The sequence below is a fragment of the Plasmodium gallinaceum genome (genome assembly GCF_900005855.1).
Source record: "Plasmodium gallinaceum strain 8A genome assembly, contig: PGAL8A_v1_119, whole genome shotgun sequence".
NCBI classification, from domain to species: domain Eukaryota; phylum Apicomplexa; class Aconoidasida; order Haemosporida; family Plasmodiidae; genus Plasmodium; species Plasmodium gallinaceum.
The window spans coordinates 64860-80293 of record NW_021628276.1 but is presented as its reverse complement, the minus strand read 5'-3'; the positions used below and the strand labels follow the sequence as shown (position 1 = coordinate 80293).

At 15.4% G+C, this 15434-nt stretch overlaps 1 protein-coding gene across 1 annotated transcript; it reads left to right on the top strand.

The window, feature by feature from the left end:
• Positions 1 to 12115: 12115 nt before the first annotated feature.
• On the top strand, positions 12116 to 15205 carry PGAL8A_00415500 (conserved Plasmodium protein, unknown function; the record flags this gene model as incomplete). The annotated part of the gene is made up of 1 exon (XM_028672871.1): positions 12116 to 15205. The coding sequence occupies one exon, from the start codon at positions 12116 to 12118 to the stop codon at positions 15203 to 15205; it is 3090 nt and encodes a 1029-aa protein (XP_028529380.1).
• Between the last annotated feature and the right edge of the window lie 229 nt (positions 15206 to 15434).

Here is a 15434-nt window from a genome sequence, read left to right as displayed (position 1 = left end):
ATATTCTCTTTATATATAGTAAGTATTAATAATAATATATTTATTTATTTATTGTTTTATTAACATTATTGTTAATTTACTATTGATGTTTTATTATATTACTTTTTTTAACATAAAATTATATTTTATATACATTATAATTTTATGTAAAAAATTATTGCATCCAATTAAATGTAAAATTAAGAAGATTTAATTTTACTAATTGTGATGCTTCTTTGTTATTTCTCAATCAACAAGTATTTAATTGAACAGAAATACCTTACTTTAACGTTATTTATGCAATAATTATACATAAATAACAATAAAAATTACTAAAACTTATTCCTCCTTATGAAGAATAAATTTTAATATAATGGTTTATTAATCATAACTTTTAAAACAATTTCAAATAAATTAAAACTACTAAACTTATAAGTAAATGTTATTTAACTTTAATATTTAACTTCCTTCTTCCTTTTGAATTATAAAAATTATATCCAATGTTATACATTTATTTTAAATAAATTATATTTTATTTAAAAAAAATTTCTTATGATAACTTTAATAATAATATATATAGAAGAATAAATTCAATAATATTATCTAGCAAAAATTGAACTTTTCTAACGATTATCTAGCTTGTATATACGCATTTTATATTATTATTTATATCGAATGTCAATTCTTATAGATTTTATTTTGCATTTTTATTATTTTGTTTTAAAATTTTTAATTTTTAAGTATTTTATATACATATCCTACATTTTCTACAACTTATGAAGTATTTAATAGTATGACATATGTAATAATTTATGTAAATATAAAACTTAAATATAAAACATTTTTCAGTGTATTTACATGTACATGCATTATTAAGATCAATATACTATTAAACGTCCTAAAATAAACAAAATAATGCTTCAACATAGTATATTTCATTATTAATAAATTTATTATACTTACAATATTCATTATTAATAAATTTATTATACTTACAATATTCATTATTAATATTTTTATTATACTTACAATAAAAAAAATTATCTTTCGCTTTTGTAAACTTATTCCATTATTATATTCTTTACTTTTTTTTTTTTTTCAATATTTTTATAAAATTATTGAATTTTCATTAAATTATAAGTATGTTGAACAATACAAAGAAAAACTAGTAAATAATTTTAAGAAATTATCACAAAGATAAACTTAAGTTTTACGAATAAAAAAATTAGGCGATTTTTTTTAATTAAATGTTGAAAAAGAACTTTGTATAAAACTTTAAAAAAATAATCATTATGGTACCAATAAAATTTTTTTCTTAATTTTGGTATAATATTTATATATGTTATTTATAATTAAAATAAATACAAACGTTAGTAATACAAATATATATATATATTTTTTTAAATACACATTTAATAAAAATTTATTCCACATTTTTATGATAAATTATTTTATTAGCTAAAACTATTTTACCATTATCAATTATATATAATATATGAAATAACTATATAAAGTTTTTTTAAATTATATATATAGAATATAAATATTTTCATATACCTAATTAAAAATATATAGAAATGCATACTTCTATAAAGTAATATGTTTTATATTTGAATTTATTTAAGTATATATTAAACTTCTTAAAATATAAATATTTAAAATTTACGAAAATATAATTATATTCATATATAGAAATTTTTATAAAATTGATAATTTTAATTATACTCTTTCAACTTTATTAATTTGTGTATATTGTTATACTTCCATAAATATGTAAAAAAATTATCTTTTATCAAAATACACTTGTTCAAAAAAAAAATAAGGAGAAAATATATTTTATCTCTTTAATTATTTTTATATAAATAATTATATAAATCACATGAATATATCTATTTGTAATTCTATGAACGGAAAAAATGATTTTTTACTTTTATTATTTTTCCACTCTTCTAGTAATAAAGTATTTTCGAAAAAATTTTTTTTTAAATTATTACCTTTTTCTACTTAGGACAGAAAATATCTATCAATTTTTTTCATTATTATATGCATAAATATACATGAGATAGTATTTTATTTAATTTTTAGTTTTTTATAAAAAAAATAATAGTATATATATATATATAGAATTAAATATTCACAATTTATCCTTTTCTAAACAAAATATATAGATAAAAGAAAAAAGTTAAAAAAATAGTAGACATTTCTTCTTATATTTTCCCTATTGTTAATGAAATCACAATAAGTTATTTTTAAAAAGTGAATTGAACTTTTAATATATATCAAATACCCAAACAATATAAATATATATAAACTTTATATATTTTTCATATAACGATAAGAAAGTATTGTATAAATAATTCTATATATCCATTAAACTTGTATCATTATATATTTTTAATATTTACATTTACCTTTAGTAATATGTTTAAAAAAAAAGAATAAGTCATACTTTTTTGAAATATTTATTCATTCTATTAATACATATAAATAGTTATGTATTACATATATAATTAAGATAAATATAAATTAAAATAATTTTTATAGACTTTATATTTTTAAATAATATAACACTCTATAATAATATACTTTTTAATAATGCCATTCAAAATAATTATTTTTTTAATATTAAAATATATATATATATATATATATATATATATATATATATTAAATAAATTGTTTCAAATTATATAACATATTTAATAAAAATTGTTTGAATAAAAACTCATAAAGAAAATTTATATTACTAAAATATTATAATATTTAGTATTTTCAAGAATAATTTTTCATATTATTTTTAATGGATGCTATTTTTGAGCTTTATTATCATTTTTCCAGCTTAAATTGTAACCAAAAAAAAAAAAAAGAAGAAGAACCATGATTTTTTAATAAAAACTTTAATAAAAAAGCTAAATTTTTTTATAAAATAACTTCTTTTTTTTTTTTTTTAATACATATCTATAAAGCATTTAGTTTTCAATCATTTTAATTTTTCTAGGTTTACATTGTATTATATGTTTCTATATATTTAATTTTCTTACAACTAAATTTATAAAATAAATAATATTTGTATATTTCACCTATATATAATTAAAAAAAAGAATGTTTCATTTATTAAATTAATAATATGTTAATACATTTTTAGAACAACAATAGTTATTTTAACAAGCTTTATATAAAATAAAGTTTTGAATATTTCATTTATTACTACATACATTATTTAAAATTATAAGAAAATTTACAATAGTTGTTTAAAGAAAAAAAAATTATATATCCATTTTAACAAATGCAATGAAATTATTTTAATTTCATTTAGAGAGAAAAAAAGTACTCTTAGTGTGGAACTTTTATTTTTCTTTTTTTTTTTCGTGTGTAACAATCTTCACAGTATATCTAGGTTTCCTCCTTTATATATATTTTAGAAATTTTATTAAGAATATAAATAAGTCATTCAATTCTTTTTTATGTTCTCAATTATAAGTTTATATTTTTTATAAAATATTAATTTTACAAATTATTATTTTTATTTTAATATTCTAAAATCTGACAATAATACATGAAATAAAAAATACGAAAATTTTTTATTAATATTAATGTAAATTTTATAAAAGTAAATTAGAGCACTAAATTAATTCTTGAAATATGTATTTAATCTATAAAAATTCTTAAAATAAATATTACAAATACATATACATCATCAAAAATTTGCTCAATTAAATACAGATATGACCTATACTAATTTAAAATAAAAAGTTTATAAAAAGGTTAGTTTCTTATCCTACTTTTTTATGTATAATTTACTATTATCTAATTATTTTACTACTTTTTAATATTACTTAACATATAAATTTATATAATTCATATGTATAAATTTCAATATATATATATATTTTTATTATTTTATCTAATATAATTATATAATTGATATCCTAGTTATATTTATAAATTAAAATAAAATATACTTAATTTATATTTAACTTAGGAATTGTATTTGCATATAAGCTTTTAAGTTTAAATAAAATCATTTATTTTTTTTTTTTTTTTTTTTTTTTTTTTTTATTCTTGGGATCTTCATTTAAAATCATCGTATATTCTCAGTTATCTTTCTTTTATCCTCTTAAATGTATAAAAAAAGCTTATTTGTAAAACAATTTTAAATGTCCTTATATTTATTTATATAATGAAGTAACATAAAAACTTATTTACATGAGGTTAATCTCATAGTATATATTTTTTTTTGTTATTATTTTCACCTAATAAAAATAGCCTTATCAATGAATGATTATTAGAACATTATGAATCGTTAATTACATAATTTTAATTTTAATAAAAATACTATACAACAAACATGAAAAACTAAATACAATTAATGTAAAAAATTATTCTGAACATATTATTAACTTGGATAATTTTCTCAATCGCTAATAATATATTGTCATACAAAGAGAAAATATCAATTTTAAAGTATACATATTTTTTGAAAACTACTTCAAATTATCTGTCAAGTTTAATACTGATTTCTAATAAGAATATACCAGTTGTAATAAAATTGAAAAAGTACCTCTTGAAATCATTGATCTAAATTTAATTATTGCTTTTCTTGAATTTTATTTTAATATTGATAAAATTATTTACTCTAAAATATTCCCTATATTGAAGATCAAATGATGATTTCTTATCTACATTATTTTCATTATATATTTTAAATTTAGTTATTTCTTTTCTAACTTGAATTAAAAAAAAATGATTAACACATTATATCTATAGTAACTTTTAAAATAAACAAAAAACCTTTGAGGCAATGTTTTATTCTTAAAGAATTAGTAGTACTTTTATCAAATTTTAAGAATATCTTATGTGAATTAGAAAAAAATATAAATACTACAAGTATCATAGATAATATTATATTGCTCTTTCAATATCATTTAATTTTTTATATATCTTTGCATTATATTAAAAAATATGAAATTATTTCAAAATTATAAAAAATAAACAAATAAAACAAAATAATCGAATTAAAAAAGTTTATAAAAATTTTATTTCTACATCTTATTTATCATTCTTAAATAAAAAAAAATAAAAGCATTTATATCATTTTAAATGATATTCATAAATTTTAATTTATTTTATAATATTTGTTTTGATTATTAATAAAGATATATGCTAATTATTACTGCTTCTAATAGGTCTAATAATTTGTCATTTTATTCTTTTTCATCCTTATTAAAATAAATATGTATATTAATATGTTTACATATTTATAAATAAATTAATTTTTATATTCACAAAAAAAATTATTTTAACACAATAGAAAAATTGAAAATAATACTTTTTATTTTCCAATTAAAAATTTTTTTCTACATTTTTTATTATTCAAGGAAGACAGAAATATATATAATATAAAATATAAAAGATATATTAATCCTAAAGATAAATGAATTTCCTTTTTTTATTATATGTTTACAGGATAATTCTCATAATATACCAATTTTTTTTTTTTTTAAATGTTAATTCTACAATATACCCTAATTTTTAATATAAATATTCCTTCATATTCCTTCATCATATATCTAAGTTTTCCATACCTTTAACTAATATTTCAATATAATACATAATTTTATATGCAAAATTTTAAAAAATTAATTTTTAATATTTAGTTAAAAGATTAGTTACAATGAACAAAAAAATAAAAAATAAAAGAAGAAATTAACACACTATCATAATTTAAAAAATTGTAATTTATTAAACATATATGTGGTATTACATATATATATAATTTAAGATATAAAACAATAAAATTTTGAGCATTCTAATTAATCCTATTTTTTTTTTATAATCTATAAATGTTAGGTATTAACATGTAGTATATAATAATTATAATTATTTGAAATAATAAAGAAGAAATAATCCATAAAGATGAATTTAAGAAAGTTAAAACAAAAGAAATTTAAATACAACAAAAGAGGATTAATTTAGTAGTGGTCAACTATTTATGTTTAAATGATTTAAAAAATATAAGAAATTAATATTAAAAGTATAAACGTTAAAAGTAATTATTAAGGTTTTATGTAATAGAGATTAATTTATATATAATTTTTTCTCTTTCACTACATTTATATCTAGAATTTTAGTTCTATTAACTATTTATATCCTAAAATATTCAAAATTAAAATATTTTTTATTTTTAAACTTGTAATTTAGCAACATCAAATTTTAGAAATGACAATTTTATTTGAATGTTATTATATATTACCTTGTGATGGAATCATAAAAATTATAACTTTTTAAATTTATTCACATATCCATTTTTAACTTTTTATCTTTATTTTCTTCTCACATTCATTTGATTTTATTTTATATTAATTTTGTTTATAAAACTAGATTATAAGTTTCATTGTAATACTAATTTGTTTCATATTATTTGTAAGTTTTTAATATCTACTTAAAAAGTCTATAAATAAAATAAAAATAAGTTAAGATTTAATATTATTATCAATAAAATTTAAAATTTTAAATCTTTTTGTTATAAGGTTAATACGATTTCTTAATCATTTACTGAATACTCATATATTTATAGGATCTATTTTGAAATGACAATAAATGTATTTATATGTCTTGCATAAGTGCATCTCTTTATTTCTTGAGTAATTAAAATAGAACTTTCATTTGTTAGTCTTTTTTACTTAATGATGAATCTATTTTAAAATTTACTCTTTTTTATATACAAATTATATTTCCTTTCATTTCATTATTTTCTGATATTATTAATACCAATAAATATTGTAAATTTAATTAAAAAGGATAAATTTCTTAAAAATGTTATCCAGAAAATAGAATAATTTTAATTTTTTTTTTTTTCCAACTCTTTTATGAAATCATATCATTATACATTCATTTATAAACCATATTTTTTCTAATATTCTGACTAATTTTTAAATTTTTTATGTTTAACTTAATAATATTTAAGAATAGTTCTTAAAGTAATATTCCAAGATTGTTTATTCTCACAAAGACTTATTTAAAACCTTTTACTGATAATATTCTTTAGAATCTAATCTTTATGATTTCTTGAATAATGATATAAATATTCTGCTAAATATATTGAACATATTTGTAATTGCTATTATTCTGAAAAATGCATTTTTTTAATAAATCTTCACTTTTTATATTGTATAATCCTCTTATTTCTAAATGAAACAATGAACACTTATGAAATTATTTTATAATGTACTTTGCTTACTTTATTATTATATAAATCTACAAAATAGAATGTATTTTGAAGATTTATGTTAAATTTGATATCCACGAAAAATAAATACTATTAGTATTGATAAATGTAAAAATAAGAAATTATAGTGTTATAAATGATACAGCATAATAAAATTTAAATGTCATTGTAGAAAAATATAAAATTCATTAATAAATCTACCTAATTTTATTATATATAAAATTAAAAAATTATTAATAAAAAAAATATTTAGATGGTAATCAATTTTTTTTTTTAGTTTAAAAATCTTTATATAAAGTATAAATCATTCCTTATATCTAAAAATACATAAATAATAAAGAAAATTTATCATAAAGAAAAAAAAAAGCTAACAATATAAAAACAAACATATCTTAAATGAAAAATGCTACTCTAACTCTTTTATATTTATAGAAAGGCAATCTAAAACTATTTGTGAAAATTATACTAAATGTAATATATTTATATAAATAAAAGTAATTTCTTAAAATATATTTTTTATTATTTTTTTTTTTTATCATACAACGTAGGTACATAGTATAAGAATAAAAAAAAAAAAAAGATGTAAAATAAGAGATGATAGCATTAAACTTCTTAAAATGTTAATATTTTTATTTTTTAAACTGTATTTCTCTGTTGAAAAAATCAAAATTCTATATCTGAAATTTATTATATGCCTATGAGATAACATTTTATCTCACAAAAGTGTATTATTATTTTCATCAAAAGAAGGATTATATTTCATTTTGAATCATTTTTATATTTCAATATATCATATTACTGTATTCAATTATTCCAAACATAAAAACTTTTACAATGTTAAAATTATTATTTTTTTATTAAAAAATAAATGTTCATTTAATTTTGTTTACATTTGGACTATTAAAAATTCCAGGAAAATAAAATGAAATTTCAAATTTTATAAATGTTGAATAGAAATAATATTATTTTAATATAAATAGATATGATCTTTTAATAGAAGATTTTATCTTGTATTTTGAGAATTTGTTTATTTATACTGAATATTATAAATTCATATGGAATCTTAGAATAATTCTAAATAATTCTAATTCTGTTATTTCTTAAATTCATAAAAATAAATCTAGTAAAAATGCAAATAGGAGAAACACATTTAAAAAAAAAAAAAAAAAAAATTTATTAGAATGATTATCATTTTTGTCCATATTGAAACCATTTGTAAAATAAGAAGTTTATTAAGTTATAAGATACTTTTTTTTTTCCTGAATTTTTACGAGGTACTATATACAACATTCTATTAAATTACTCCTTATAAAACTCAAATATAATTAAAGAAATCATAGTATTATAAATACATATTAACACACTTATTTTATTATTTATAGAAAATACAAATGAAATAGAAGAAAAATGTGTCTAATTTATAAATTTTTTTTTTTATGTAATATATGCTGTTTCAAAACCAAGTATATGCATATGTGACTATAATTTAAAAATATTAATAAAAGTCTAAATATAATTAAATTTAATATATTATTAATGTATATATTATTTTTATATCCAAATTATTTCATTTTGTTTATATATTGAGGTGAAGAATAATATATTGATATAAATTCTTTTGTAGAATTTTTCATAAAAAAAAATACTATGTTTTTGTATGTTATACTATGAAATACAAATATAAAATCTTTATATTAACATTTTATTATTATGAACTATATTTTATTTTTTTTTTTTTTTTTTTATATAAATATTATTTAACTTTTTTAAAACTTTTTAAATTTGTAAATAAAATACATATGCTTATATTGTAATATGAAGGTATTTATACCTCTAATTTGATTAAATAATTATTTAGATTTTTTTTATACAATTTAATACTAATATAATATATATATATATATATTATTTTTTTTTTTTTTTTTGATGATTATTTTCACTAAAAAAAATAAAAAAAGGATGAAATAAAAATCATGTAAAAAGTTTTATTTTATTCTGATAAGATATTTCTGTTTATTTTTCTATTATAGTATTATTTTTCTTGTATTTATATATTAAAATAAATTTGTTAACTATATCAAATATTTTTTATAAAAAATTCAAACGATAGACAAACACAAAATTTTCAATCTTTTTCATATAATTATTTAGTGAACATAAATTGTATATTTTAAAGAATCAAGTAAAATTAAAAAAAATAACCATCTTAATTTAAGATTAAAAAAAAATAATAGTCTTACAATTTAATTTAAATAATATAATTATATATCATCTCTAGAATTCTGAAATTACGGATATATTTTAAATTATTTTACAATAGATATTTTCTAAAATAATAATAAAGGGAATACCAAAAAAAAATTTCTAGACATATTTTTCTTATTGTAAAAAAAAAAAATATAATTCTATAAAGTCTTATTTAATGAATTTTTATTAGGATATGCTATTATTACAAATAATACAATATGCAATTTATTGTTCTTTTTTTTTTTTTATTTTATTTAGAATTTTTATACAGAATTTAAAAATAAAAACATTTAAAAAATTTTCCTTAGAAAAAAAAAATGTTAATAAAATATTATAATTTTAATGTTATCAGTTGTATAAAAAAACAAATGGTTAGTATTTATTTTTATGTAGAAAGATTTATAAAATACTAAGTTCATTATTTAAAATTTCTGTAAAATAATATACATTAACAAATATACAAAATAAATAAACAAACGTTTGTATATATAAGTATATTTATACCTGTGTTGTATTTTTATATTAATACGCATAAACTATCTTTACTTTTTATTGTATTTCTTTTATACACTTAGGTAAATATATAAAAAATAAAATTAGCTAAATATAAGTGAAAAATGATTTTCTCAAAAACTTGAATAAACACTTACTTCATTATAACCTTTTAATATGGATTATTTTATTAGTTTATAATGTAATAAATAATCTAAATAAAATTGAATAACAAATAAAAAGAATTTATTATATAGATTTAGATTAAGTTCTATCAGATTTATAATTTATAATATCACCTTTTTATTTTAAATCTTCTAGAAAAAAAAATTTTCTTTAGAATAATTTTACATAATTTACTTGTTACATAAATTAAATTTCGTGATAATTTTTAGTATTTACTTTTTAAAGAAATAAATGTTGATATAATTAAAAATTTATCAATTAGATACGCACAAAGTTATAATAATAATTCTAATTAAAATGATAGATTTATAAATATATTTTTTCAGATTTCCAACAAAATTTATAACAGTGTACTATATTAATTAAAAAGGTATCTTTGTATTGTTGATTTTTAAATAAAAAATTTTTTAATATTCTACATTTTTTTATTTGTGATATTCATATAAAATAGATTTTCCTATTTTAAAAACACATTTTTTACATAATGTTTGTAAATTAAGTAGATTATGTATTTACCTTTTATTACCATTTTTATTTTTCGCTAATACTTTTTTTTAATGAAAATATTATCTTTTTTTTTATTAAGTCTATTAATTTTATAAGCTTAGAAGTGAAAAGTCTGTTATTATAATAAGTGTAAAACACTTCTATCTTAACTCAATTTAGAACTTTTAATTATATTTAAAATAAATGACATATTGTTAAAAATGTGTTATCATTTTATTTATTTTTTTTTTTTTTTTTTTTTTTTCCATTTTATCTATTGTTAATTGTAATTTCTTTAAACCATATATATTTTTTTTTTTATTTTACAACAATTATATTCTTAAAAGGGGTATACACAAAATTAATTAAATAGAGGATATGTTATATAAAAATACAATAAGAAATCTAATTTTTATTTTTTCTAACAGTTTTTAAACACTAAATTATAATATCATTGCATTAAGCATATGAAGATATTAAAATGAGGTAAATTTATAAAAGTCATTGTTAGAAGTATTTTAATTTTGTTCCTTTATAGTAATATTTTAACTTTAAAAAATTAAAAAACATTAATATCTAAGAATGCTATATAAAAATTGAGAAATAACTACAACGGTTTTCATTATAAATACAAATATAATATGAAACTTTTTTTTAAGAAATTATATTCTTATTATGATAAAAGAAACAAAGATTTATTAATGTTTTTTTTTTATTTCATTAAATAAGGCATTAATAAAATTTAATTATTTCAAGTGTAAAAACAAAATAAAAACAAAATTAATACATAAAATTAAAATAAAATGTATTCTATACAATTTTTTAAATATATTTAAGTAACTACTTTCTTTTATCACTTTATATCAAAAGTAATATAGAATTTTACTATTTCTCAAAGTAAATTCTATGATAATTTTTTTATTATATTTTATTTAGATTATTCTTCCTTTTATTAAAAAAATTTAAATAATTTTATATTATTTCATTTTTTTTTTTTCTTCTACTTGCATTTAAAAACCTTTACTATATATTTTAATTTTATCTCATTAAAAATGCAAAAAATTAAATTAAAATAACTCTTAATATTTTTTGTTTCCTTTATGTGTATTTCAATTTATTTATATACTTCTTTAGCTGTTTTCATTATTTTAATAAACTGAACAAATAAAATGTTTCAGAATATTAGTAAAAACATAAAAATTAATTTTTATATAAAAATTTAAAAAAAAATTAAAAAAAAGGAAAAACTTTCAATGATCAAGAACGTTTTTATTTTATTTATTTTATTTATTTTTTTTTTTTTTTAGAAATAAATACGATTAAAAATTATTTTGTAAATAATAAAATATATGAAATAATTAAGTACATTAGAAAAATAAAAAATATATATGAAAGGTACATATTTATATTCATTAATATAATGATATGAAAATTATTTATTTTAATATAATCTAAAAAAAGATGAATATAAAATAAAAATTTATAAAATTAGGTAATATGAATTATTTTAATGAAGATTTACCATTTATAGGTGAAAAACAAAAATTAAAAAAAAAAAAAAAAAAAAGTGATTCAAATTATTTTGATGACTGTGACAGGAAAAACAAAATTTTTAAAAATGTAAATGAAGAAGAATACTTAAAACCTGTAAAATTTGTAAGTGGAGGATTTCTGAATGATAAAAAAAAATTTACAGAAGGAACAGATTTACATAATAATTCTAGTGATAATGAATCAGATGATTATGAGGAATATGAAGTTTTTAAACATTTTACTTTTAACTTTAACTTTGAAGAAAAAAATGAAGAAAACGACTTTGTAAAAGATAACTTGAAAAAATATAATTTAACTGAATTAAAAGAAAATGATAAAATTTTTGAAAAATATGGATTGGGTTTTAAAATTTTAAAGAAAATGGGTTATGAAGACGGAATTGGAAATAAAATTAAAACTAATATTGTTCCTATAGAAATTAAAAAGAAAGATATAAAATTTCTAGAAGAAAAATCAAATGAAAATGAAAATTATGATTATGATGATAATGAAGATGAATATTTAAATGAAAATTACAATTACATTATTAATGAAAATATAGATATAAATAATTTATGGAAAAAAAAGTTTAATGGTAAACGTTATTGGAACTTTAATAAAAGAAAAACAGAGCTTAACGCATATTTAAAATATAATCATTCGTTGAATTCAAATGAATTTATGATTAGTAATAATTGTGAATTCAATGACAATAATATATATATTTTACAAGAAGTAAGAAAAAATTTGAATGAACATATTGAAAAAATAACAGTTGATTATCTTAGTACTATGAAGAAAAAAAAAGAAACAGATAATAAATTAAAAAATTATAAAAATTATATTCATAAAAATTATATTCATGAAATACATATATTAATTTTAAAAAATATATTAACATATAAATATTTATTAAATTTACATACCTTATTATCATATCCACTTCTTTTTAATAATTTAACCTTTAATCAATACCTTTTTAATATTAAAAATTATACAGTAAAAAGTAATGACAATGATTTTGAAAATACAAATATATGTTATATAGAAAGCTCTGATGAATGTAATATGTTTAAGTGCAAAAATAACCAAAAATTAATAAACGTTCAAGGTAGTATTTCAATTAATGAAAATAGTTTAAAAAATATAAATGAATATAAAAATCAGTCGAATGATATTGAACATGACAATTTTGAGGAAAATTTAAATAACTTATTAATAAGTAAATATAGACTATTATGCAAAAGTGGTTATTTTAAAGAAAACTGTGAAAAATCTAACAATCTATCTAATTATAATACTACATATAAAGTGATAAATAACTTAGAAGAAATTTATAATTTAATTAGTATTGAAAATATTGAAGTTAAAAAAAAAAATGTTGAATTATTCTTTAGGGATTTGTATACTTTTTTATTTTTTATTTATGAGAATTCAGAATTTTTATGCCTAAATAGTTATGTGTCTAATTTTTTTTTAGAATTTTTGAGAATATATTTTTATAATAATCAAGGAAAAATGAATGTTAAGGAAAAACATATGGATAACAACCAGTTGTGTGTAAATATAGGATATAACGAGAATTGTGAACAAAATTTGTATTATAGTAATAATAATAATGACAGTGAAAGTAAATACAATGAAGAAGACATAAAATATATAATACATTTTAAAAAAATTCTTTTAATGGGAATTGATGAAAATAATATAATAGAATACAATAAAGTTGAAAGTGAATTCGATTTTATAATATATTATAATTTAATATATGTTTCATTTTTCAAAGAAAATTGTAATGAATTTTATAATTATATAAAGCATTTTAAAGATGCTTTGAATAAAAATTATTATAAAAAAATATTAATTCATTTTATCAAAAAAAGAATAATGATAGATGTTATAAACAAAGAAAAAGATGAACTTAACGAAGATATTCTAAAGGATATAGATAATAAATTACATATATTATTTGATATCAATAAGCAATTTGACATTAATTCATACATTAATAATTATTATACAAATTTTATATTTAAATATTTGCAAAAATATAATATATCCGAAAACTATGTAAAATTGATTAAATGCTCAATTCAGAACAATATATATAAGAAAGAGATTTTTGAAAATGTTATTAAAAAGATAATATATCACATAAAAGATATAAATTTTGCAGATGATGAATTTTTGAATGATCTTAAGAAAGTATTGACATTATATAATTGTATAGATAGTAATATTATTTTTTTTATTTTTAAGGTGTATTTTTTTTATAGTTTTTCAAAATATGTGTGTAATTACTTAAGAGATATTAATTTTCTTTATGGAAAAAAAAATGAAACAAAAGAAAATACAAATAAAACAGAATTACACACAGAGCAAAACTTTACCGAAGAACAAAAAAGAGAAATTTTAACAGTTAAAAAAAAAGAAATATATGAAACATTTAAAAAAATAAAGCAAATTTTTGAAAATAATATAATGAAAAATGACGAGATAAAAAATATTATGTTTTATATATTGAATGTTATAAAAACTTACGTAATGCAAGATAAAATTATTACATTTTCCGTTGAAAAGGTTTTAAATTTTGACAAACAAAAAATTTTCTCAGATGACAATTTAAATTATTATTTTTTATATAAAGAAGTAAAAATTCCAATTCCTTTATACGCTGTTCCAAAAAAAATTAATGTATATGAGATGTATCATAAAAATAATATAAAAAATATGAATTATAAAGATGAAACAAATCAAAATTACAAATTCTCAAAAAAGAAATATATTAATTTAATGAACAAACTAGAAAATAATGTAAAAGAATTTAAAAATATGGATCCAGAAGATGAAACTATGAATATAAAGAATTATTTAGAAAAATACTGTTTAGAAAATAATATTTTATTTTTACAAAAAAATGATCGTAAAATTAATGGTAATTTGGTTTATTCTGTTAATAATTTTTCTATATATATTAATAATAACGTTATATATATTTATGAAGATTATGAATGGAAGCCAACTTTATTAAGTGATTTATTAAAAAAAATTTAAAAGATAAATTTATAAATAGATATTTGTCTTTCATTGAATATTTTTTTTTTTTTTTTTTCTACTTTTATTCAATGAAGGTATATTGTTTTGTTTGTCTTTTATTTCTTTCTATTTTATTCTTTTTAAAATTATTTATATTTTTTATCTTTTATTAATTTTATCTATATCATTTTTTTTTTTTTTTTTTTTTTTTTTTAATTTGTTATATTTCTTCATATTATTTAATGTG